This window comes from Thalia democratica, chromosome 4, assembly GCF_965202585.1.
Source record: "Thalia democratica chromosome 4, ktThaDemo2.hap1.1, whole genome shotgun sequence".
Classification (NCBI taxonomy): Eukaryota; Metazoa; Chordata; class Thaliacea; order Salpida; family Salpidae; genus Thalia; species Thalia democratica.
The window spans coordinates 29,584,744-29,612,051 of record NC_139168.1 but is presented as its reverse complement, the minus strand read 5'-3'; the positions used below and the strand labels follow the sequence as shown (position 1 = coordinate 29,612,051).

General features: G+C 31.6%; 1 protein-coding gene across 1 annotated transcript; it reads left to right on the top strand.

Moving 5' to 3' along the window:
* On the top strand, positions 1-27,308 carry LOC145833748 (uncharacterized). Its single transcript, XM_082940916.1, has 14 exons — positions 1-105; positions 1,785-2,084; positions 2,400-2,546; positions 3,047-3,262; positions 8,452-8,583; positions 11,396-11,522; positions 14,567-14,752; positions 14,961-15,139; positions 15,357-15,431; positions 16,878-17,045; positions 19,892-20,049; positions 20,312-20,526; positions 24,738-24,906; positions 25,311-27,308. Exons 2-14 carry the CDS (start codon positions 1,839-1,841, stop codon positions 25,888-25,890), a joined length of 2,598 nt encoding a protein of 865 aa, XP_082797042.1. The 5' UTR covers positions 1-105; positions 1,785-1,838; the 3' UTR covers positions 25,891-27,308.

Here is a 27,308-nt window from a genome sequence, read left to right as displayed (position 1 = left end):
TGAGTTGCATATAGTTTGATGTTCCATATTTTACCTTATAGTTTAAAAAAACAACATCAAAAAAAGGTGATTATTGAGAACAAAAACTGAATGCTGTTTGTTAAGGTTAGATAAAATGAAAGCTTTCTAGCTTACTTATAATTTTTTAAATGTGTTTAAAACCATATTAAGTTGAAATTTACAGTTAAATATCTGTATTTTTTAGCCTGTTTTTAAAATGAAGATTTTAGTTTCAAGACTTTTATATTTCAAATTACATGACAAGTACTAGTATTACTATTTGCTTCTATGAGTCAACTTTACATAAGTTTGTTTATTTATTTGAAGTTTGACTTTAGTATTAACTACAAGTCAAGTATTATAGTGTATAAAGAAAAATAAATCTTCTTTAAATAATTTTCTTTTATAAAATTTATAAAACATAAACAATTAAAAAATAAATAAATTTTAAACTGTTATATACCATTTTTTCAAGTTTTTTAGTTATGTCTTTGTTTTTGTTTAAAAAAGCTAGTTAATCTAATAAATGGCTATCACAAAATTAAATACTCATACAAGAATTTTATATTATCAATATTTCAAAATAAAAGATAAATTAACTGTTAATATTTTTTAATAAAAACATAACTTTTTAAGTTCACTTTGCTTCATATCTATAAATGTAAAAAAAATAAACAAAATAGAAATACTTAAAACTTCTAAAAAAGATAAAAAATTGTAAAATTAGTAATTAATTTGAGTAATATTATTGTTCAGAAGAGATTTTTAAAAGTAAATTTTATCTGATATAAACACTAAAATATTATTTCAATAAACAAAAATTATAATTCATAAATTACCTGTTTAATATCTGTTGAATTTAAAGCTAATTAACAATAAATTTACAGAGGAAAATTTAAATAAGTAACACTAAGTAATTTTTACATTTTCTTAATTTTGAAATTAATACCATACTATAAGTTTTAATAAGCATAGAAAAATAATTTATATGATATGGTAAACAGCTTTTTGATATTTAAAATAAAATTTAGCTCTTCAAGTACTTCTTACTGAGATTACATTATGCAACTTTTTACTGTTTTTAAAGGACTTATTTTTATTGTAACAATAAAAATAAGCATATTTTAAATCTAATTTATATACTTACAGTTGAAATATAGAATAAAATAGTTTATAGAATGATAAATTTTGAATTAAAAAAACTTTTGAAGATTTACTTTTTATTTTACTCTCTTGTAGTATTTGTTTAAATTTATATGTTGAAGCTATAATATTATTATTAATAAGATTTTTTATACAGTATGCCAACCAACTAGATTTTTAAACAGGGTTGTAACACAATCAGGCTATTTTTCCTAAATCTTAAATGATATTAGATTGAATTGGTTTAGTTTTCAATTTTTTTAATTAACTTGTGCTATACTATTTAATTTTTCATAATTTTATAATTTTTTTCAAGCTTTTGATATGAATTTATTTTAGCTCTGCTTATAAAATTTATTTATAAAAAATGTATAATGATAAGATAAACAAAATAAAAATTTAGTGTTATTGTGTTCCACAATAATCTAATTAAAAGGTATACTAATCTAATCTTAAATCTTATAGATTGTATTTTTCTTTAGTCAATCTATATAGTTGTTTGTTACTAAAATTTCAGGATATTAAATAAACTCAGCAGCCGTGCTTAAATACTTATTTTATTCTCAAGTTTTAACCTAACTCTTTGTTGTACTTTTTTTTTTTGGTTTTGAGAGTCTTTACAACATTTAAACTATGACCAGCTAGTTGATGAATAGTAAATTAATGAGCCTGTGGAAGAAAAAATTGAGTACAAAATGCAAAATGATGATGATGTGTCAAATGCCAGTTCAGATGAGCCACCAAACGAACCTCCTTCAACAAATGTTTTGACAAACGGCCACCATCAGCAGTTGCCCATGAAGCCAAGCAGCCAGGTAGTTGACATGAGCTACGTTCTTCCCATTTATAGCGAGCTCACCCCTATTGCGTCATACGCTGACAACTTGGTTTTTTCTGGGGTGCCCAAACGACTTAAAAAGAATAAGGTGGCAGTGAAAAGAGTGAGTTAAGATTAATACGTACAGTTTTTAAATATTTTGCTTATCCAAAAAAAAAAGATAAAATGAATTTTTTTTAATTGATGTGCTTTTTATGTCAAAGTATTAACTTTTTACTATATTTGATTGGTATGTTTATATAATCTTAAACTTTTTCCTAGCTATCCTGTAATGAATACTAAGGTTTATCAACACATTTTTAAGTTTTAACAAAAAGTAATAACGTTTTCTTCTTGTTTAATAGAACCTAGCTAAAAATAACCTTTACAACACTTTATAGCTTAATTTTAATTTTTCATATCATATTTATTTTTACAGATTTCTCTAAAGAATTCTCAGGAAGTTTCATCACTTAAATCAGTACTTAGGGAAGTGAAAATTCTAGGAAGACTAAAAAGTCATGAAAACATTGTACAAATATCAAATGTTGTACTTTCAACTACAAACAGCTATTCTCCTTCTTCAGTTAGTTTTACAAAACCTCATTGTTTAAAGCAAGTTACAAGGTATATATCCAAGTATTTTAAGTTACTTGAGTAAAGAAGGTAGTTTTAAAAATCTTATTAGTTTTCCAAATTTTTTCAACTAATTTAGAAATTTTTTAGTTGATGTATTTAAAATAAATCCCACAAGTATAATGGAATACTTTGAAATTAACCTACTTAAAATCAATGTAATATTTTTTTGCCTAATGTACTTAAACATTTTAAACAAGACCTCATATAACTAATTGAAGAAAACTCTCTATATGCTTTTTGATGTTGATGAATTTTGCAATATAATTATTATTTTATACCTTATATTTTTCTACAATTTTTTTTTTGGTAAACCAGTAAAATAAATGGTTGTAAAAACCTTCAGCTGATACTTTAAAAATTTTTGATGCTACCTTACATACCTCATATGTGCTAAAATGTGTTTCAATGATTGTTACTGTATGAAAAAAGCTTTGTAAAATTTTCCAGACAAGCTTGAGCTCCACCGCTAACCTTAAGAGCAGCAGTGAAATGACAATCACTGACGCCACCTCAAACACTGTGAATTCCGAAAAAGACCCTTTTGATGCCGTTTACGTTGAAATGGAGCTCATTGATATTGACCTCAGGAGCATCTTGAACCAGCGCAAGCTCTCTTCTAACTATGTCACCCTTTTTGCTTACCAACTTTTACGCAGCTTAAAGGTTCGTACCAAGTAAAAAATTTGTTTTTCACTTTTCAGTTTGTACATTTTGTTTACACAGAAGTTTTGAATGGTGAAATAAAAATTATTTCTATTCTTTTGATAATATTTCTTAATTTTTTAAAAACAAGCAATCTTTATGATATCTAATAAGATATTATCTATAACAACAAGTTTTGTTGGTTTTCATTAGATAACTGTGCTATTAAGTATTATACACACTTTTAAAATATTGTTTCTTTTTTTTTAAGCACTCTTAAAATGTATTTAAATAGTTATTATGAAGAAAATAGTACAAAATTTTATTTATTTAAACTTACTTTTATAAGTGCATACTGTTTATTAAAAGATGTCTGGTATGAATAAAAAAAAACTTAAGACAATGAAGTTTTACTTAGCTTTAAACACTTTATATTTGAAATTCCCTTTAATAACTGTAGAGCAATTTGTTGTGAACAATTAAAAAATAACTTTAATCAAATAAGTTCTAGCCTTGTCTTAATCAAAAAAATAAAACAGCTATTTGTGTTAAACCCAATTAATCTACCATTGATGTTCAAAAAACTAAATATTACCAGCTAATTAAACCAGCGCTGTTATGTTTTAAACGCTCGCTAAGCGCCCGTGTGATCAGAGGAAACTTCAAATAAAATCAACTGCTGCTACTTTCGCCTCACTGCCATTCATCACAAGCCAGAGAGTGATTTGTTAGCGCGGCTGACTTGTTGTATGAATCACTGTTATGGAGAGGGCGGTATTGACAACATGAAAGCATTTTGAAAAGCTTTTTTCAAAACCGCATCGCGCTTTGGCGGCGGTCTCTTCACAGAAAAGAATGTGCCGATGATGTTTGCCTTTTGTAGCTCATCACTGTTTGCCGTTGGTCGCCTCTCTTTCTTTTGTTTGTCAGCCATGGCGCACATCCTTTGTTTCGCTGTAGATTTTCGTTTCTGCTGTGGCCGTTTTGAATTTATGTGAATGGGCGCTTTCTGATAACTGCTGCTGCCATATGCTAGTAGGAAGCAAATTAGTTTTTCGTAATACTTTTCCTTTCATAATTGCTTTAGCAACTAGCCAGTTTCGAAAACCCACTCGAGTTTCCTAAAATAAACTTAATGCTGTGTAAACAACAGCTGTAGGACGAGAAACAAAACGCAATTTATCCATTTAAAGCAGGCTTTTCAGAGCAAAGTTGGCCTTGAGTTTTCGCCCAGGCAACTGCAGCTCAACGTGCCAGCTGCCTAATGATTGAGCTTAACTTTGAAGACGAATTCAGCTGAAATCGCTGCCAGTTTCAAGCGTAAACTGTTGTTGTTTGAGTCACAAACTGCCGCAGTTCGCGCTCAGGAAACCGCCAAAACCCAGTGAAATCTCATTTTGATTGTCAAACTGTCGCCAGCTCGAAGTGCAGCTGATTGCTTTGCAAATGCAGCGTCACGTTAATTAGCCGCATAGGAAGTCTTCTATCTATTTGCTGCATGTTTTGCCGCACTTCGCGGATGTGATGAGGCCATGTTGTTGCGAAATCGCTGGAGACGCGCAAAGTTCTAATTTCCTTATCTGGTGCTATTTTTTTAGTAGCAAAAAATTGTTTTTGAAATTCAACGTGTATTTCGTTTTAATTTACACTTACTTAAACTTAAAAATGTTTTTGGTTTATGTGGAATGCTTCAACTCCCTAATGATTGATTTGTGTTCCTAAAATTAAATGCTATTAGATTACACTCAGCTGTCAGTGTTTTCAACCAACAAAAATTTCAGGCGTGCAAATTGACCACCAAAAATTCAACAGCTGAATCCACAAGTGCCACTTACAACAGCAACTTGCTTGACCCTCTGCTTATGAAAATAACTCGAGTTTTGAATTTAAAAGTGGGGTTCAAACGGAGTTGTTTACGCGCGTTAACCAAAAACATATGTTGTGTTAATGTAATATTCATGCTGATACAGCCGTGTTTTCTTCAAAGTTTTATATTAATTCGCACACATGCTCCACTCTGCTTTGCTTGTTTCATCCAAGTAAATCGCACAATAAAGCAATTAAGCGGCATGAAGCTGCATAATTACTTAATGTTTGCGCGTAAGCTGTTCCTCGTGTGTGTGTATTCGAGACGTCATTATTTTAATTGTTTAATTCCTCGCACTCCCCCCGAAATGCGTCCGAGGCAGAGCTGTGTGCGCATTCTGCTTAAGCCAGCTTGCAATTACCAGCTGCATATGTAGGTCACGTCAAGGTGTAATTGATCAGTCCGTTTCATTCGTCTGGCTAGTTGATTTTTGCCTCTAGTTTGGGGGTAATTGCATCTAACTTTAAAATGGCCCTAAACTTTAAAAATTTTCTTATTTGACTTGGTTTACAAAAGTTTTTTCAATTTATTCAAACATTAAAGTTTTCATATAATTTTCAACTTAATTTAAGAATTAAATAGCTTTTCAACCGTATTTACGTAAATATTTCCTTATCATAACACACGAGATTCTCAATTTAGTTTAGCTGGCTGCTTAAATTCCACCGCACTGAATCTCCTACCAGGTTAAACAAAGCAGCAGTGACAAGCAACTGACTTCTGCAGTCGAACCGCGCTCGACTCTCGTTGTTGGCCCGATTCCCCAACTGCTGCATGACTTTTCGGCTTACAAACTCGCAAGCATTGACTGTCGCGAACTCGAATGTACTCGAAATATATATATACTATCTTTTTCTACCGAGCTAAAGTCGGTTTTTATCTGAGCTGCGTTGCTTTACTCCCACTGGTTTTTTATTTGGAAAGTTTTTTTGTTTTCATTAAAAGTTTGTCTGCTTAAGTTTTCTAATGAAAGTATGCAGTTTATTTCTATTTTTGTGATTAAAAAAAAATACTTTTACGTGAAGTAGTACACCAAGTTTGCTTAATTTATACCATGATATTTTTTCTGTGTATTAAAAAATGCTATACAAATAGTTTTTCATGTTGTCCAGGCATTTAAAAATTTAAAATATGTACTTGTGTGAAGGTTTTTCATTTAGTAATGTTTAAAAATGGTAGTTCTCAGTAAAGGTTTCTCAAATATAGTTTCATGTAAAGCAAACAAAAACTAATGTAAAAGATTGTTTGTTCTATTGATAAGGTGTTTAGTTTACCATGATGTTGCTAGTTGGCCTGTATTTGCATAACAAGTTGTACGCGGAAATTGTTATTTTCATTTGCTATTGTTCTATTTTCGTAATGTTTAGTTAAACGCGTATAGATTATAAATAGGTTTGTACACGTCAGACGAAAATGTTTTTCATAACAGTTTGAAACCTTAATAAAAAGTAAAACTTTATTTGATTATCTTAAAAAAGAACAAAAATTTTATATATATTATAAAAAGTAATTCTGAAAAATGTAGAATATAATCATAGTATAATACTTAAGTTCTGTTTTCATTTCTAAAAGTCTCGAAACAAAATGTAAAAAAGATAAACTTTTTAATCCTTTGTAAATATTATTATACACATTTTGAGATCAAAGTACTCATAAAGTTGCTTTATTTTTCCAGTAATTTATGTACTTATTTGTTTGGAATTTTAATTCAGACCTGTAAACTTTAACAGTGACTTGCCAAAACTTAAAACAAAAAAAATTGTTTAATTAAACTTTCAAAATACCAATTTACTAGAAACACACATTTTTCTTGTTACAATTTTACATTAAATTTAAACTTTTTTATTGACAAAACAATCACAAGTTGTTGTAAAGCGCTTGCGTATTGCAAACTACGTCATATGCTCTTGTTTACGTTTGTGAAAGTTTATTCTGCTGTTTGCACTTTTTTAATATTAATCACCAATTTATTGTTTAAATGTGGTTTTAGCTTGATTAAAACTGGGCGTACCTCGTTATATAGAATTTAGTCAAAGGTTTGTTTTGCTTTCTTACGTAAAAATCGTTTTGTAATGTGTGTTTTTGATGTTGATTTTAAGATGTCAATGTATCTTTCACATGCAACAGCAAAAAAGTTGTACTTGAAATTTCTTTGACGATTTGCAGAAGTTATGTAATCTTGTTTGTCGGTAAACAAAAGCTTAAATTACTCTAGCTGTTTTAAACTATCTTTTAAAATGTTGTGTAAAAGTTTAAAAGAGTTTATACAAAGTTTACACGAAACATATGATAAGGTTACCCTTGGTATTAGTTTAACCTTGAAACAGGTAAATTAAGGAAGTTTAATTGTCTAGATTGACTTATTTTTAATACCAAAATTAAGTGTTTAATAAGTAATATAATGCTAAAAAATTATACAATTTAAGTTCACAAAAAGTATACAAACATTTCAGCTAGATTTAAGCATATCTTTGGGTATTGGAACTTTGTAAACTTTATAAGTTTGTTTTTTAGCTTCGTATTTTAATCTTTAATCAACTTATCACAGTTTATAATAGTATTAGCGTAATTTACATATACAATAACATAGTTTATAATAACTTATATTTAAATTGATGATAGTATACATTCGCTTACAAAGCATTTTAAGACAGTACATACTCACTTCTAGCATTTTCACAGTACATACACTAACTCTAACATTTCCACAGTACATACACTAACTCTAAGATTTCCACAGTACACACACTAACTCTAACATTTCCACAGTACAGACTAAATTTTAACTCCAGCATTTCCACAGTACATACACTAATTCTAAATTTCCACAGTTCATACACTAACTCTAACATTTCCACAGTACATACTAAATTTTAACTCTAGCATTTCCACAGTACATACACTAACTCTAAAATTTCCACAGTACATACACTAACTCTAAAATTTCCACAGTACATACACTAACTCTACCATTTCCACAGTACAGACACTAACTCTAAAATTTCCACAGTACACACACTAACTCTAAGATTTCCACAGTACATACACTAACTCTAAAATTTCCACAGTACATACACTAACTCTAAAATTTCCACAGTACACACACTAACTCTAAAATTTCCACAGTACATACTAAATTTTAACTCCAACATTTCCACAGTACATACACTAATTCTAAATTTCCACAGTTCATACACTAACTCTAACATTTCCACAGTACATACTAAATTTTAACTCTAGCATTTCCACAGTACATACACTAACTCTAAAATTTCCACAGTACACACACTAACTCTAAAATTTCCACAGTACATACTAAATTTTAACTCCAACATTTCCACAGTACATACACAGCGCCAACGTCATCCACCGCGACGTCACTCCCTCCAACATCTTCATAAACATCGACACCCTCATGCTCAAGGTGGGAGACTTCGGAGCGAGCAGGATACTCGACCCCGACTACCTGACTTCGGTGAGTTTCTCGTTGAATTTTTTTGTGTGGAAATGCTGGCAAGGGTTTTTGAAATTAAGGAATGTGTTTTTTGGGTTGATCAACCGACTTTGGCTGTCAAGGGGTAATAACAAGTAACGTTTCAAAAAGTTGAATGGGTATTTAGCTAGTAATGGGGCATTGTTTAATAAAGGAGAGCGATTGTTTTAACACTTCTGCGAAATTGGCAATTATGAAATTGAGTTTGGGAAACCCTGATGTATAACCATTTCAGTTTTGATTCAGTGGGTCACTCAGAAGTGTTTGTTTGAAAACATGACTCAGAAGTTTTTATTTAGATTAAATTAATCAACTTTGTCGAGGCTTGTTGCGAACTTTCACTTTTATTTTACACTAAACACGCTACGTGGGTTGGGAGATTTTTTTGGTAAACACTTTGTTTAAAAAATTACACTTTTTATTTTTGTTAAATATGAGAAGTGTTTGTATGCTAACACTTAAATTTTAACATTTAACTACTAGATTTTGTCTTTTTTAGTAAAAAGTTTTTGTTGTACTCAAATGGCTTTTATTTAAAATACTAATCTTCGTCAGAAAGGAGTATATTTATAAATAGTTTATTTATAACAATTAAGTTTTTAGTACATTCATAAATTTTTTTGTCAAAAATAAGAATTTTTAAATAGTCTGTTACTAATATAAACTTATTACTATAATGTAATGTAATATTCATAAGATATAATTTTAAAATTTAGACGCGTATAACTTTTTAAGTTTATTTTTCAAAGTTAGTTTAAGGTGTTGCATGTTTCCTGCAACTAGGTTCACAAATATTTGTTTTTGCTTACACTTTATGCTAATGCAAGTTAAGTTTATTAAAAATATCTGTTAAAGTTCATTTATAATCATAGCTTAGTCATAGACTGTTACTGCAATTAGCTATACTTTATTTCTACAAATTATATATGAAAATTTAAAAAAGAGTTTTCGTTTATAGTTCATGGATAAGTTTTGCACTCAGAAGTGGTTAGCAAATTTTGTAATTATATTAAACAGGGTTGTCAAAAAACCATGAAACCTGGAAAAGGCTGGAATTTTGAACAAAAATCACTAAAAAAATCTGGAAAAAGCTGGAATTTTGAACAAAAATCATAAAAAAAACCTGGAATTTTTAACAATCTTAACATGTTAAGCAGTAAAATTTCGATTTGATTCTAAAAATCTATCAAATAGATAAAAAAGATTGTCATCATCAAAAATTATTTTTATTAAAAAACACATTTAAAGTAGCTTTTGAGTATCTTTTCAATGTTTTTATACCATTTAACATAGTTTCTCACCTTGAACTTAACTTATTACTAAAATTAGACCAAAAATGTATGCTTTAAAAATCCTGGAGAAAATTTTGAAAACCTGTATAAAAATTTCCAAAAATATTTAGCAACCCTGGTTAAAGAAATGTATTTAAATTTGTGGCTGTAATTTGTTTGTGTATTTGGTTTGACATTTTAATTTTCTTCATAAATATACTTATATTATTTAAGTTAAAATTGAATGAGGGATTTTTTGTCTACAAAGTTGAAGTAAAAATATTGAATAATCGCTATAAATTATGCAGTAATAAGAGATAAAAAGAATTGCTCTTATTACGTAATAAATAAGGAACAAAATTAAACATAAATTTTCTTCTAATGGGTTTTTTATAAATTCATAGAATAATACGTTAAATGGAAATATGTTTTCTTTTCCTTTATATGTTGTTTTTAGTAAGTACTTATTTTTGCGCGTACAAATTTTTTCTCAGAGCTAAATTATAAACTTTCTTGATAATTATTTCAAATTGGTTTTTTACATTTATAGATTCATTAATGCAGCTTAAATAGAATTTATTTAGTTTCAAGATAAAAAATTATTTAATTACTGCTTTCTGTGCGTACAAAGTTTTTTTTAGAGCTAAATTGTAAATTTTCTAGACAATTATGTCAAATTGTATTTTTTTACTTTTCTAGATTCATTTATGCATTTTAAATAAAATTTATTTAGTTAAAAGATGAAAAAATATTTAATTATTGCTTCCTGTGCGTACAAAGTTTTTTAGAGTTAAATTGTAAATTTTTTAGATAATTGTTTCAAATTTTTTTAAAATTTTATATACTCATTAATACAGTTCAAATAGAATTTATTTAGTTTTAAGATAAAAAAATATTTAATAATTTCTTTCTGTGCGTACAATTTTTTTTCAGAGCTAAATTGTAATTTTTCTAGATAATTGTTTAAAGTTAAAAAAATTTTTTTATAGACTCATTAATGCAGCTTAAATAGAATTTATTTAGTTAAAGATAAAAATTTATTTCAAAAATAACACAGTAAAATGTTCTAAAATAAGGCAAAACTTAACAAACTCATTGTTTTATATATACTTATATTTGTTACATAACATACATACATAATATACATAACTATATTTATGTTCAACGGAGTATTTATCCTCTATAAAAATTAAATTGCAGAGTTAAAGAATAAAAGTAGCACTGCAGAATATTCTACCATCTTAACCTAACAAATTGTTATATGTGCTTATTTGCATGTTTCTATTATTTAACATAAAAAAGTATCGTGCTATCGTGCTGAACCTGACGAATTGTTGTTTATATTTATTTTTAAAGCCTTACCCAGCGGTGTCAGTGCGCAAATTACAAACTTGCTTCGTTATATAAACTTTGTCAACTCTTGATTTTTTATGTGTACACTTGTTTATTTTATATGATTTAAGTTTAGCAGAGGAAGATGTTATAGTACTATGCCAACACTAGCAACTTGTTTATTTATACAGAGAAAGATGTCGGTGTCGACCACGTCAACCTGGTACCAGGCCCCTGAGCTGGTGGTGACGCCCGGATGTTACGACAACTCGGTCGACGTGTGGGCGGCAGCTTGCGTCATATTCGAGATGTGCACCGGTGAGTTGTGACATTTAGCAATTGATATCGAATCATCTCCGTTCAAGCAGGCGCGTTGTAAATTTGTTTTTGCGTCAATGCGCGAGTGGCTAAACTTTAGGGTTTTGTAACAAACAAACTTTTTTAGGTGAAATATTTTAAGCTTTTAATTGGAACAGATTTTTTTAATAATTTTTTTAGCTTGGAAAGATTTAAGCTTTAATCAAAATTAAATTGAGAGGAAAGAACCAACAGGTTTAACGTAGCCATTTAGCGTATCAAACTCTCCCGGTTTGTAACTTTCAGCATTAACTCAACACACCCCGGATAAAAGGCTCATCCAGTGTTAAGCGACGCTTTTGTTTTCTGCAAACTGTCGCAACAAGTCACCAGCAACCCGTGACTTTGATGTGGTCGAACGCTCTCGTGCTCTCATGTGACGTGCTTGTCTAAACAAGGGCCCGCTGAAAATATCGAGTACGTTCTGCTTGCCGTCCCTTGTCCACTATGAAAAGTAAACTTTTTCGCATGCTCAAGCGAGTGAAAAGCATTGATTTCAGATCTTTGAAACTGGCACATCGTCATAAGAAGAGTTTTTTCAAGCAACAAACCATCAAAAAATTTCGACTTTTATTAATGCGCAAACAGCAATTGACCAGTCGAGCACATAAACGTTCCATTGTTTTCACAATGGCAAATTCCACAAAGTCAAAATCAAGTGGGCAGTCGTCGAGTGCGATCGATGAATTTACACAAGTTTTTCAAGTGCAACAATTTCCAGTGTTGTTTTTGTTTGTTGCAGTATTTGCTGTTTCGAAACGCAAAATACTACGAACTTGCAAAAACAACTTTTCAGCAACCACACGCGCACTGTAGGCGCGCCTGTCATTGAAATTTCAACCGAAACTGACTGAAATTTTGCACTTTTCCGAATTCACGCGAACTTGGTGAAAAAACGCCGAGAGACGTTTCGCTTGGCCTCCCGAAACAATTTCAATTATTAATTCCAAAATTTTCCATTCCGTTTAAGAGCTCAAGTCTGGCTCGCTCTGCTTTCTGTCTGCCGCGGCGCGCTTGCAAACGAGCTTGGCTTCGAGTTTTTTTTTAACTACTTTTTGTTTTTAATCTAAAATTAAAGTGTAGTAGAACCTGGTGACAGTTGAAGGCTGTTTAATATTTTTTCAACTGCAAACGGTGCAACAAAATAATACAGGCTGTTAAGTAACCATAGCTGGCGATATCGATCGACTTTTTAGTTTACGATGTTTACATAAAGGCTAGTAAAAATTTGTCGGCTCGCCATTATCAATGTTTAACAGCGATCATAAAAAGTTGCTTTCGTAACAAGAAACATAAACTTTTACGTAACGTTTTATTCTAAAATTTTCTCAAGCATTTTGCAAAACATAAAAAGGCGCTTCATAAGCGACTTCAAAATCCAATAATCAGCCGCATGAAAGGAGCGCGAAATTTTTATCGACTTTCTTCCGACATGCAACTTTTCCCTTCCTTTTTTTATTCGTTTTAAAAAAAGCTCACACACTGTGCCCTTGACGAAGCGAGAAAGTTAAATTTTTCTGGTTCCACCTCAGAAACTTGCAGTTTTCGTGCGCAACCCAGCTTGAATATGACGTCACAAACACACACATGTTTACGGCCGCCCACCGCGAATAAACATGCGAAGGCGCGCAGTCGCCATGACGACCGATAAACAATTTGGCGGTTTTGTGATGACTAACCATACTTTGTTTCTTGTTGTTTTTGCCACTTAATCACGAAGCTGGTTGTTTGTTTTGCGGCTTTGAAGCATATTTTCGTGCCTAGGCGAGCTTGCGTTATTTCCATGTCTTTTCAAATGCAGTTTTATCCAAGTTGTTTTTTCAGTAAAGTCATTTTGCGCAATCCAACTTTAATCTGGCTCTGATAGCGCAACCACGAAAACGAAGTCTTTTTGTCGGTTGTCCTCCTTTTTCTATGCAAAAGTTGCGAAATGTTGCCAGCTCAACTCACCCGCCCATTTCGCTTTCACATCATCACCTTTTTATTGACACTGCAAACAAAAAAAAAAGGCGTCAAGTTTAACGACTTTTGTTCGCAATCTACCGCCGTTGTTGCGTTTTCCCGAAGACAAAAAAGCTGAGCTAGACAATCATCGAGAGAGAAAAGCCAATTTAACGGCCGGTTGGTTTCCACACAGGAAAATCAACTTTGTGTTTACGTTAAAGCTGACGGATGGTTTCAGACTCTGCTTTGATGCTCGTGAGAAAGTCTCTCTCGCGCAAACATCCCCTTATCCGCGCCCCCCTGACACTTCGTGTGGGTTCCTCGACAAAGCGGAAGTTGCTTGGATGCTGGTGGTTGATAAGGGCGTGCTGTGCGTGTGATGAGTTATGAGAATTTAGCGTGTTTCAGTCGGGATGGCTAGCACACTTGGAACGCTTCAAGTTTGTTTACGTGTGCAACGAAAACTACTGTCGGTGTGATGACGTCATGAAAATTCCGAATTAAATGCTATCATGCTGATTTGGAGCACAAACACAAATAGCCTATAACGGTCTATAATTGTATTTATTAAATGTTTATGTCATTCGATTTAAGAGGTATTTATTAGTTGATCAACCAAAATAACATAATTTGTAACCAAAACAGGGTTGCCACAAAATCCCGAATCCTAGAAAAACCTAGAACTTGAGAAATTTTGAATAAAAACCTGGAATTTTGAACAAAAACCTTTAAAAAACCTGGAATTTTAAACAATTCTTACATGTTAAGTAGTACATTTTTGATTTGACACGAAATATTTATCATATAGATAGAGTTTTTTTAGCATCATCAAAATTTTTTAAACACATTTAAAGTAGCTTTACAGTATCTTTTCAATGCTGTTATACTATTAAAGACAGTTTTCAACCTTAAACTTAACTTTAAACTAAAAACAGACCCAAAAACGTGTAATTTTAAAAACCTGGAAGAAATTAAGAAAACCTGGTAGAAATTTATCGAAAACCAGTTGTGCAACCCTGCCAAAAGCTTAAAAAAGTTATAAAAAACTCCAATTCTCACAGGTACGGTCCTGTTCAAGGGCAGTCACGCGTTGGAACAGATGGAGCTGATATGCGGGCAGGTTGAGAACACCGATGAAGATTGGGAGTCCCTGTGCAGCGGCGATCAACTGCTCATTTCCAAGCATCAAGTCAACAGCAGCCCTTTCGAGTTGATGGAGCAAAAGTATAACGAGCAAATCGATCACGGTTTGCAATTTTGAAGTGTTTCAGTTTTGTCAGCTTGTTTATTACAAGTTCTGATATTTTTAGATTTTTTTTTTGTTATGCATTGGGTTAACTTTGACGATATCGCTGTAATAATAATAATACAGTGTGAAAGCAAAAACAGCTGATAATTTTTTACTGCATTCTTAACATACATACTGACTTTATATTTAGCTCCCAATCACCACAGATCTGCTCGACCTGCTGAGCAAAATGCTGCGATTTGATTGGAGGAAGCGGTGTGGCGTTGAAGAGGCGCTAGAGCACAGGTGCTTCAGCGAATACGCGTGCACCAGCGACGAGCCGGTTCACACGTCGCCGTTCTCGCTGGAAGACGAGTTGGACGAACTGTCGCTATACCAGCTTCACGTTTGTTTATTATAAAAAATTTTTGACTTGTTTAAGTTGACGATTTTATTTGACCTACTGCGTTTTGTACATTTAGTGATGGGTTAACGTTTTAAAACTTTTAAAACACGTTAAAATGTCCAGCTCGTGTCGAGTTCTTTACGCTCGAAATTAATACACGTAACGACGTTTCAAACAAAACGGAAACTCCGTAACGACGTTTCAACTTTTCACACAGGAGCAGTTGAAGTTGCACGCGAACGAGGTGGTGAATTTCGACACCGGGGTCGACTCGAGCTGCGACGAAAACCTGGTGAGTTGTCGCTTGCGTGTGAAATTATGTCAAATTTGAAATAGTGTCAATATTAAAAAGATAAGTAAAATCAATCAAGGAGATAAAGTTATTTTATTTGTAATAGTGTAGGAGCCGGTGCCCTTTTACGAGTAACGGGCCAGTTTTGCTATAAAAATTTGATAGCAGTTGACTAAATTAAATGCAGTACAATGTAAAACACTCATTATAAGAAAAATGTGATAATTTTTTTTTTTTATACAAACATGCTCTTTGCCGACCCCTGCAATACGAGATAAAGTCATGCCAATTACAGTGCAAGATAAAAGTTTGTCAATTACAACACGCAAGATAAAGTAATGTCAATTAAGATAAAAGTTAACTTGTTAAGCGCGCCCGAGCAATAAAAAATGTCTTATCTCGTGCCTCTCCCCAAGCGTGCTCGTAAAACAATTTTGTTCTAAATGCAAATTCGGAGTTATGTAAAAACTCGAATTTCGACCTTTAGTCGTTTCAAGCTCCGTCGTAAATCAAGTTATGTACTTTCCAAAAGCACTCGAGTTGATTTTTAAGCGCTTTTCGCTAAACAATTTGAAAGTGGCAATTTTAATTGGAAATTTTTCGTTATGCAACCAAATATGATACTTTGTCTTCGAGATCAAGCGCCATGTTAAATTTAAATTCTAAAATGTACGGCTTGGCGAAATAAAGTTAGCACGTAGAATTAATAAATGCAAGGTGCTATCAAACACACAATAGTGTACAAGTTTATAAGAAATTTTATCTATACTTTGATACTGTGATAATTATCATAATTAGGATGGTTATAGCATTTATGAACACGAATGAACTGTTAATTTAACGAAAAACCAATAGAAATGATTATTTCATATTAATAGTTACAGAAAAAAAATCTTTGTATTAAGTATTAAATAATTCATGTTAGTTTAATTTGATTAAAAACAGTTTTAAAAGTATTTGTCACGTTTTATTTTTTCAATGCAATTGTTTATCATAGGTTATTAAAAAGAAACTTAATTATTCCTTTAAAGTCTTATGATAGTAATGTTAAATTTATTTATAACTGTAAAGACTGAAAAAACAGATATTACTTTCTCTAAAACTAATAAACCACAAAAACTATTATCAAACAAAAAAGTATGTAATCATGTATTTGTAAAACCTCACTACAAACCATTTTTATTTCATGTTTCTACGAAAAAAAACAGCATTTCGGTCTCAGCATAAATAAATAAAAACTAAAAAACAATTCAATTCAAACCTTACGACGGAGATTTTTTAAAAAGTATATGTTTTCAAACAATTCAAACAAATTTTTAAGAACAACAACTTGTTGGTTCAGGGTCAACAAAAAAAAAACCTAAAAAACAATTCAATTCGAACCTTGTAACAATTTTATATTACAGTTTATTTTAACTCGCATGTTATTTCAACCTCACAAAACAGACCTCGCTGAAAAGCTCGTGCGCGCTGTCGTCCAATGGGAAGAACCTGCTGCAGGATTTGATCCAATCACATGCGAGCGACCGCCCCTCCGCCGGTAACCACTTCGACGACGTTATGAGCGACTCGGAGGCGCGCAAGATCGCCGCCGACTTCGACTACGGCGTGCAGGTGAGAATTAACTTTAAAGCTTTTTGGAAATAAATACTATATATATATATTAATACTGGTTAAAATAAATACGAAATCGAAACGTGAGTAATATAGAGATGGTAGAACAACGACAAATGAATGTTCGTTATTATTTTCTTTGGCGTTTAAGTAAAATTTTGCATATTAAATTGAAACACGCGAGGTGGAGGATGCGTTGTATGTTTCTATCATTAGTCAAGCAAAAATTTTGATGGAAAATACATGTATTTCTGAACATGCTGAGGCTAAACTTGAACTGGAAAATCAGCTTTTACTTCTGCGTTCCCTAATACTTGGTGTTTTTATTGAAATTATCGTTCACTAAAGAACAAAGTTTTGACCAATGTCAAACTACTTTAAGAATTCTCTATGAGATTATTTTTACCAACGCTTTTTCATTTATTTCATTATCTACATAAGTTAACTTTGATAAATGGTCTTAAATAAAATTTATTTATATTCTGATGATTTCGATGTATACGCTTAATTTCAAAGTAAATTTAATAGATTCAATTCAAAACAAGTTTTTAGTTATACTTTTTTATAACAAATCATCAAGTTTTAACTATGATTAATATCGTGAAGCTTTTACTTATTTTTTGCATAAGTACATCTGCATTCAGCTTTAACCAAGTTAAATTGTAAATATTTGTAATTAAGTGACAGCAGTTTTTCATTAATTACATACTTGCAGTTTTTAAAGTTTTATGACTTTATTTAATTACTGATGAATAACTTAAAATAAAAAAAGTTATCAATCTACATTTTTAAAGCTTACCATCAATTCATAAAACTGTGCTGTATATTAAGAGGTTTTTACTTGTGTTTCGCACTTAAAGCGTTAAATTTGTAGCATAAATAAGTCACCAATGTTTAATGTCAACTGAAAACAATTGATTAATCTAACTTTTCCATGAATTAAAACATATGAACGTATATATATACACAAATTTAAATACTGATAGATTTAATGCGGCTTTCCAAATTCAATTTTTTGCACAAAATGCACCCACATTCAATTTCACAGTGGAAATAAACAACACATAAATCACTTTGCTCGGTTTTAACCTTAATCAGTTTTACAATAATTTTGCAATACTTTCAACCGACTGACAACTTTTTTAAATTTAAAGTCAGTCTTTTGACAAATCGAAATGTATGCACACGAATTGAAACGCGCTGAGGTTTACCAGTTTTTAAACTTTTGCACAACCCAGTTTCACATTGTGCAATAAGCAACCAAATTAATCATTTTACTTGGTTGTTACTTGCGGTGTGCATTTAAACATGGAATTTTTACATAAATAATCCACCAATATCTGAAACCAAATGACAGCATTCAAAGTTGGTTTTTTGATAATTCTAAGAAAGATTTGCACTCCGAATTATATTAGTATACACTACACGTTGAGGTTTTCCGAACTTTTGCACAATCCAGTTTCACAGTAATGTACAAACAGCAAATAAATCACTTTACATGGTTTTCAATTGTGTTTTACATTAAACTGTAGCATAAATAATCCACTTATACTTTTAACCGACTGACAACGGTTTTTCATATAAAGTTACTTTTGACAAATCTAAAATAAGTGCACTCCAAACACAACACCAATAAATACATTGAGGTTTTCCAAGTTTTATTTTTGCTCAAAATAAATGCAAACTTAATTTCACACCGGAAGCAGTTCACCAACCGACATCGGTTTTTCAACTTAAAGTTATTTTTGATAAATCTAATTCAATCTTTAATTCTGATTGACGCGCTACGGTTTTCCAAACTCTTGCACAAGTACATTTGGTTTCAGGAAGAAGAAATCATTCCACTTGGTTTTTACATTTAAAGCACGAATAATCAACCAATACTTTCAACCAACTGTCTAAAGTTGGTTTTCGATCAATCTGAAACAGTTTGCACACCGAGTGGTACCAACAAACGGGATTGAGGTAGTACAAGTTCGCTTTTGCACACAAGTTTTATTCGGTTTCTGGAAGCGAACAAGAGATAAATCACTTGTTGCAATTTCGTCATTTCATTGCCGACTGGCAGCCGCCAACATCATCGATGTTTATGTTGGGCGTCTGCTAGTCTCACCCGCCAGCCAAAATACTATCTGCGTGTTTCATGTTGCTGCAAAGATCAACGGCTTCCAATCATTGTTTGCAAATTGTTCAAAAGGCCAACTCAGTTTTTAAAGCGTCATGTGGCTATTAAATAACAGTGCCGAGTGTCACAACAAACAGTAAAAAGCTTAAAAATAAAAGCAAAAAGCCTGAGCATGGGTCATGATTTTTATTATTATTCCATCACAAGACGATGATGCGCGGTCGTCAACACTTGAACGTGAGACGCGAAAGTGGCAAAACTTCCGCGACACCTTTGGAAACTTTCCGCTTTGCGTCAGCGAAAAGTACTTGTGTGAGAATTCGCTAAGCCCTTCGATTAGCCAGTTTGTGCGTCAGCGATGTGGCATGTGACATAATCGCGCCGTTGAAAGGCGTGCCAATTTTGCAACCAGCATCGCAACGTTCGAGACTTGACTTTTTCTTGTTGGCCGTGAATAACTAACTTGATCGAGCCACACCTCCATCAATTGATTTGGTATCGCTGTATCTGTAGTGATTTTTAAAGTTTAAAACTTTGTAGACGAAAAATAGTTTATAAATAAAAGAAAAGTTGACCATATTTTGAAAAATTATTCAAACTTTTTAAAAGCTTCTGTTTGATTTTGAAGTTACTTAGTTTAGTTAAAATTTTCAAAATTTACTCAAGTTCTTCACAAACTCTGCTTGATTTAAAATTTTTAAAAAGGCGATTTTTTCTGCAGATCACAGACGGGTCCGTGAACCCTGACAGGCACGTCAACATGGACTGGCGACCGAACAGCCCCGAGACCGCCTGCTTCGACCCGTACAAGTGGAACCGGAAGGAGGAAAAAGAAGATGACGAGAAGGAGAAAAGCTGCAAGCTTTCCGCCAACGACGGGTTGGTTTCGTTTGAATGAATTATTGTATAAAAAATATTTGATATAACTTGTACAAATTGTCACATCTTAGCTTATAGTTTAATTAGAAAATCGAATACTTTGCTGCTAATGCTTTAACTAGTAAAATTACAATTTCCACTTTAATGATACCAGATCAAATTAAAAAAAACTATACACATCGTTGATAAAAAAAAACTTCGTTAACAACAACCTATCCAACTCAAAGTTTCCTTTTTTACCCAACAATTCTCCAACGCACAGGTCTTGCGGAGCTGAACCGCCCGGGTTGCTGCACTCCTCCGACCACGGCTACCACTCCTCCTACTGCTCCTCCAACGTATCCTCCTCGTTCAAGCCCTCCTGCGTCAACTCGCACTCCCTGTGGTCGTTGAGCAGCCCGGATGTCTCGGTGGACACCCACCAGGAGGTGAGGAAGACCCCCACCGCCGCCAACGAGGACTTCGACAACGAGCACCGTTAGTTTTGTTAAATATTTCATATTGTTTAATGATCTTATTTATTACTACATTTAGTTTTGTTAATGGTTGATTATTTTTTCATTACTTTTTTTATTATCTTATCAATTACCACGATTAGTTTTGTTAATGGTTGATAATTTTTTTTCCCTTACTTTTTTTATTATCTTATCAATTACCACAGTTAGTTTTGTTAATAGTTGATTATTTTTTTTCCTTACTTTTTCTATGATCTTATCAATTACCACAGTTAGTTTTGTTAATAGTTGATTATTTTTTTCCCTTACTTTTTCTATGATCTTATCAATTACCACAGTTAGTTTTGTTAATAGTTGATTATTTTTTTCCCTTACTTTTTCTATGATCTTATCAATTACCACAGTTAGTTTTGTTAATAGTTGATTATTTTTTCCCTTACTTTTTCTAAGATCTTATCAATTACCACAGTTAGTTTTGTTAATAGTTGATTATTTTTTTCCCTTACTTTTTCTATGATCTTATCAATTACCACAGTTAGTTTTGTTAATAGTTGATTATTTTTTTCCCTTACTTTTTCTATGATCTTATCAATTACCACAGTTAGTTTTGTTAATAGTTGATTATTTTTTTCCCTTACTTTTTCTATGATCTTATCAATTACCACAGTTAGTTTTGTTAATGGTTGATTATTTTTTTCCCTTACTTTTTCTATGATCTTATCAATTACCACAGTTAGTTTTGTTAAAAGTTGATTATTTTTTTCCCTTACTTTTTCTATGATCTTATCAATTACCACAGTTAGTTTTGTTAATAGTTGATTATTTTTTTCCCTTACTTTTTCTATGATCTTATCAATTACCACAGTTAGTTTTGTTAATGGTTGATTATTTTTTTCCCTTACTTTTTAATGATCCTATTAATTACCACATTTAGTTTAATTAGTATTGATTACTTTAATCTTTATTTTTTGATGTACTTATTAATTACCACATTTAGTTTTCTTAGTATTGATTATTTTTAATCTTTCTTTTTTAATGATCTTTTTAATTACCACTTTAGGTTTTGTTAATGTTAATTATTTTTAATCTTTGTTTTTTAATTTTTGTGTTAGTGACCACAGTTAGTTTTTAATGTTTAATTATTTTTGTTCTTTGTTTTTTAATGACCTTATCAATAACCATAGCTAGTTTTAGGTATTATGCTGTTTTTTATCATTTTTCTTGTTTACTCGTAGTATTTTTTTCCTGTTTTTTTGAATTTTCTTTGTGAAAGTAGGTGTTCTTTTACATTTTTCCCTTTAATAGGCAGCTGTTAAAAAAAAAAAAAGTTGATTCTATATCCCTTCTGTGTTTTTACTGTTTTCATAGACGTTTCTTTTGTTGTTAATCATTACAATATAAATGCTCAAGTATTTCTCACAAAAATGTTGCTTGAATTTCGTGAGTGCCGTAAAAGAAGCTGAAAAGAAACAGCAAAACAATTGTTTGAACTACTTTTCAAAAAAAAAAACTTCCGTGAAATTTACTTTCTGAATTTGATATTGAATTATTAAGAATTTACTTATAACGTGAATGGAATTAAGAGATAAAATCTTTATTAGATTAAAAAGAAAAATCTGGTAGACAAAATGTTGTTGTTATGAGAAAAAAATTAATAAAAGCATATGAAAAAAGCTTTATTGGTTCGTGTTTTGGGTTGTAAAAGTACATGTTGAAATAATATAGCTAAAAATAATGTACTACATGTAAACACAACTAGAAAAGCATTAAAATGTTTTGTGTACATGGTTTAAAATATTAATGTAGTAGTTCTTTCTTTTGTGTGTTACAAAATGTGTCTGAAATGTAAAGACAAAATAAAGAAAAGTTTGTTTTTTAATAAAATTTTACATTTGTATAGAAGTTTTCCAAACACTACAAAGCTTATAAAACTTTCCATTTAAAAATAAACCTACGTGTACAGAAACATTTCAGGTAATACGCGTCAGATTAGCTACAAAAGTTTCTAACATTTTGTAGATTAAAATCCTGCAAAATACAAGTTTTACTTTCTATTCGAAGTAACTTTAACATATTTAAATTTTAACTTTTGTACAACTCCCAACTTTTAATGATAATATACATTTATCTTTTAATTTAAAATTTATATTAATTTAATGTGACTTTTTGTAAATGAACTGAAATAACAACCGTACTTTGACCAAACTGTTGTAAATCGCACTGTTTGCTAACTGTTTGTTTCTTGGAAATTAGCCTGTGCTGCCAAATATTTACTTTCAGGGTTTGCATGAGTTTTCATAAACTGTTTTTATCAAAAACAATTTATGAAATCATCTTCTTTTCAGAACTTGGTAATGAGCTATTTCAGTTTAAAACTTGTTCGAGTTTTCGAACGTATGAGCTTTACAACAAACAAAACACTTAAGAGAAAGAAGACTTAAGTTTAAAATTTTCATAATGAGAATAGACTTTTTAACGCTTTTTATTGCTTTCAAGCCTACTAAATCTACTTTTTTTTCATTAACCTTTACCTGCATTGACTTTTAACCCAGTACGCCGTTTTAAAGCTCTAATTGCCGTAGCCGTGTTAATTTCAGACGAAATAAAAATAGTGTTAAATACTTTATGAGTCTGCTACAAAAAAAACCTAAAGGAAGTCATAAACTTTAAAATATCTTAAACAAATTTTAAACCGTTCGCAGTAAATTCACAGTTTTTTTTTAGTCATAGTTTTTCTACTTCAAAGTTCTCACTAAAAATATGTACAAGTTCCTAAAAGCTTTTGGTTTTGGAACGTTTATTAAAACCATCAGTCTGCAGCGTTTCCAAGTAACTTTCAGTTGACACAGCGGCTTAAAGTCGTTTTGGTCGGAGAAAGTACGTTTTTTTGTCATGTTTCCTTTAAAGCAAATTCTCAATACGGCGTATTAGCACACTGCAACGCTGATAACACGACGTCTTGTAATTACCAGCTCCGTTTAATTGACAAAAAACAATTTAAAACTTGTTGCCTTCTATATTTGGTTTTAAACAAAATTAATTTCGCTGAACCGAGTTGTTTTTGATGTGCTCAAGCGAAAATAGGTGCTGAAAGTAAAAATAGAAATGAGGTAAAGTCGCTTGGTGCTGTGTCATTGTGTCGTTTGCTGGTTACTGTGAGCAGGTTTAACATCACTAGTTTGTTTTACCTACGCTTTGTTCTCATTTACGTTTGTTATTTTTTGGAATAAAAAAGTAAAACTTGAACGAAATTTTGATAACTGGAGTTTTCAATTAATTTTATAACAGTCAGTTTTAATTATAACAGTTTTCATTTCAAATTTTACAATAAAGAGTTTAATTAGACTTGTCCGTTTTACTAATTAAAAGTTGATAAGTTAATTAACTTCACATTAGCTTAATTAGCTTGCTCACAAAATTATGCTAAATTGTATTCAATTTACTTGCTAAACCAATTTTACTGTAAAGGTTTTTGAAATATGATCTATTTTGTTTCAATATTTAATTATAACTTAATTCAGCCTGCTTAAAAAGACAAAGAATGAACGAAATAGTTTAATTTTTATTTAATAATTATTTGATTAATACTTACTAAGATATTACTTACTAAAACAATTAGGCTTAAACTATTAACAATGAGAAATAAAGTTATTTTAATTAAAAAGTAACAAAACACAAAAAGTACATGAATAGTTGAAAGAAGTACTGTAACTATAATAAAGTTTTCAAATTTTTATAAGTGTTCAAAATATAGTTTTAATTGTTTGCTAACAAAAGATCCTAGTGAAGTAACTTCACTGGAATATAAATAAAAACAAATTATACAGTAATCTTCCTTTATTCTACCAACATATGTTTCTGTGTGTCAACGAATCAACACACTTCAACTGGGTTCTGTAAAAAAATAATTACTGTAATGAGAGAATAGAAGCATAGAATAAAGTATGAATAAAACATGTATACACATACTTAATTCTATGCTTCTATTCTCTCATTACAGTAATTATTTTTTACAGAACCCAGTTGAAGTGTGTTGATTCGTTGACACACAGAAACATATGTTGGTGAAATTTTTATAAGTAAATTTAGTTTGCTAAACTGCTACAATTAAATTTTTTTCTAAAGTTTAACAGTTTTTAAGTTAAGTAAAACATAAATAATCCAAAAAAAAAGTGTTTTAAAACTTAAAGTTGATTTTTAAACAATTAAAATAAACTTTTTAATATTATTCAGGGCAGGGAAGCAGTAGCAACAGCAGGTACCAGTCCCCGGTTGCCATTGACGACCACCAGCAAATCGAGAGTCACCATAACAACGAGGTGATTCCCCACCATCACCAGAGTTACCACCATCATCACCACCACCACCACCATCATCATCATCACCACAAGCACCACCACCGGTCAGTTTGCATTTTTATTAAATTTTCTGGATACATCAGGGTTGCCTCACACTCAGGATACTTATTTTTTGTTTACCTCAGGTTATTGATTTTTTTGATTTTATGTATTTTTTTCTTGGAATTTTGTTTTTAATTTGAAACATTTAGATATATTAAAAAAGAATTTTTTCAGTTTTTAGCTCGTATAAATTTTGTTTTTCTCTGTTTTGTCTACTGGGGCTATTCACTCAGGATTTTTTGTCTCGAAGAGTGGCAATCCCGGTATATGAAAAGCTTTAGTTTCTTATCCTCATGCTTTAAGACTTTTTTTTAGAAACAGTTTGTCTGAAGTTCATGCAAACTATAAAATAATTCCTTGTTCTGTATTTTTAAATGAGTTTTGAAAAATTTAATTTATTTAACAGCCATTCCCGCCACAACAACTCGACCGGCTGCCACCCTGCCAAGCAACAGCAGGACGAAACGGCGACCTCCAGCGGCATCAGGAAGAGCAGGATCGAAGAAGGGGAACCACCTAAATTGACCGACCAGCTGCACGAGCACCAGGCCACCATCGTTCAGCCGTCGGCTGGCAACGGCCAAGGGGAAGTCCAGAAAAAGTCCCATCACCACCGGCACCACCATCACCATAGAAACCACAAGAGGCACCCTCAAGTGGTCGACGTAGTCAGGGAGTCGATCGAGAGCGAGTCGGCGGAAATTTCCGAGCACTTCGGCCAATCGGAGCCGCCCGTCCTCCTGTTCCCGCCGTGGTCGTCTGGTAGCAACGGTCGCCATAACGACCTGCTGGTCGGGGACCGCGGCGACCACGAGAGCGTTCTCACCTCCGTCATCGAGCACGGGCTGAAGGCCATGAAGCTGGGAAGCACCTCCTGCTGCCAACAAATCATGACCGCCACGAAGGGGGAAATCCCTTCAACGAAACAGGTGGCAGTTGTGGGCGACGGGAAGGGAAAAAGCGCGCGGGTAGAGTGCCGTTACTAACGTTATGTGAAAATAAAGTGTTCATGTTTTTATTCAGCCCACAATTTTAACACCACTTGTTTTTTTTTTTAAACTTTTTATTTGTACTGTCAAGGACTATGAGCCAAAAGTGATTTTGTTAAAATACCCATAATAAGAATAAAAGTTTAGTTTCTGGCTTGTTTTAATTCAAACTTTGCTTTTCGAAAACTTTCTGATAAAAAAACCAAAACAGCAGCTTTTTTTTTGCCTTGCTCGTGATAATTATATACTTCAAAGGTTAGGCTGTTTTTTCCAATATTCTGCAATTTAATTACGCGTGTACAAACGGCTGTAGGATTAAATTGTTGCTTGTTTTTTTTTTATTATACATGTATCCAGCCACACATTTACAGCTGAAAAAATTAACGAAAATTTTGCGTAGATGCTGCTTTTAATTCCCTGTCTCGTTCGTGTTGTCGTTGAACAATTCTATTTATTTTGTCAGTCTGAGTTGTTGCGAACTGCTCACATTTGTTTGTCACCATCCAAGTATATTTATGCGTTGAAAGTTGTATTGTTATTTTGATGCGTTGTACGCGGTATGTGTAGTTTTCATGACATTTGAAAATTCTCGTTGGCGTCTCAAACAGGGAGCCTTCAACTAAACATGTATTTCTCTTTTTTTTTTTTTGAGTTGTTTTAGACGCATTCCAAATGCACTACTGTACAATTTTTTAATTGTATTTTAGATTTTTTTGACACCTCCTTTACTTTGAAAAAAAAGTTTTCCTGACTTTTTGATCACATAGAATAGTATTTATTTATTTTTTTTTTATTGATGGATACAATTAAAAATTCAAACATCAATCAAACCAAATCAGCACTATTTTTTTTCAAAATATACTAGTATCCAGCTTATTTATTTTTTACAGTATTTATATCAAAATTAAGTTATACTGAAGGTCAAACCTTGAAAAATACTAGTGTTGTTATGGCCAATAAAAATTTTCATACGTAGACGATATATATATTTATCACAGAAACTAATTATTACTTTGCTCTCTTCTTTTGCATATTTATTGCCCAACCTTGAAAATTTGAATACTACTTTCTCTTATTTAAAGGATCAGTGTTATTTTAAAAATATAATTACCTCTTTTAAACAGTTAAAACTGAATAACAAGATTTCTTCTCATGGAAATTCTTTCAAAATGAAACCGGTGCTTGTTTTCGGAGGAGCTCATGAATAAAATGCGAGCCAAACTTTAAAGCACTTAATTTAGTTTTTATGCAGACTTTTGTGTTGTAATGTTCTTTGAAGTTTGATAGAGTAAGAAAATTTTCAGGTGTTTAAATTTAACCTTTTTTTTTTGAAAACCCCGTAAAATATTTTTTCTGTTCCAATTTCATCTGAATTTTGTGTCGCGGTGACTAGCTAAATAAATTAATTGAACCAA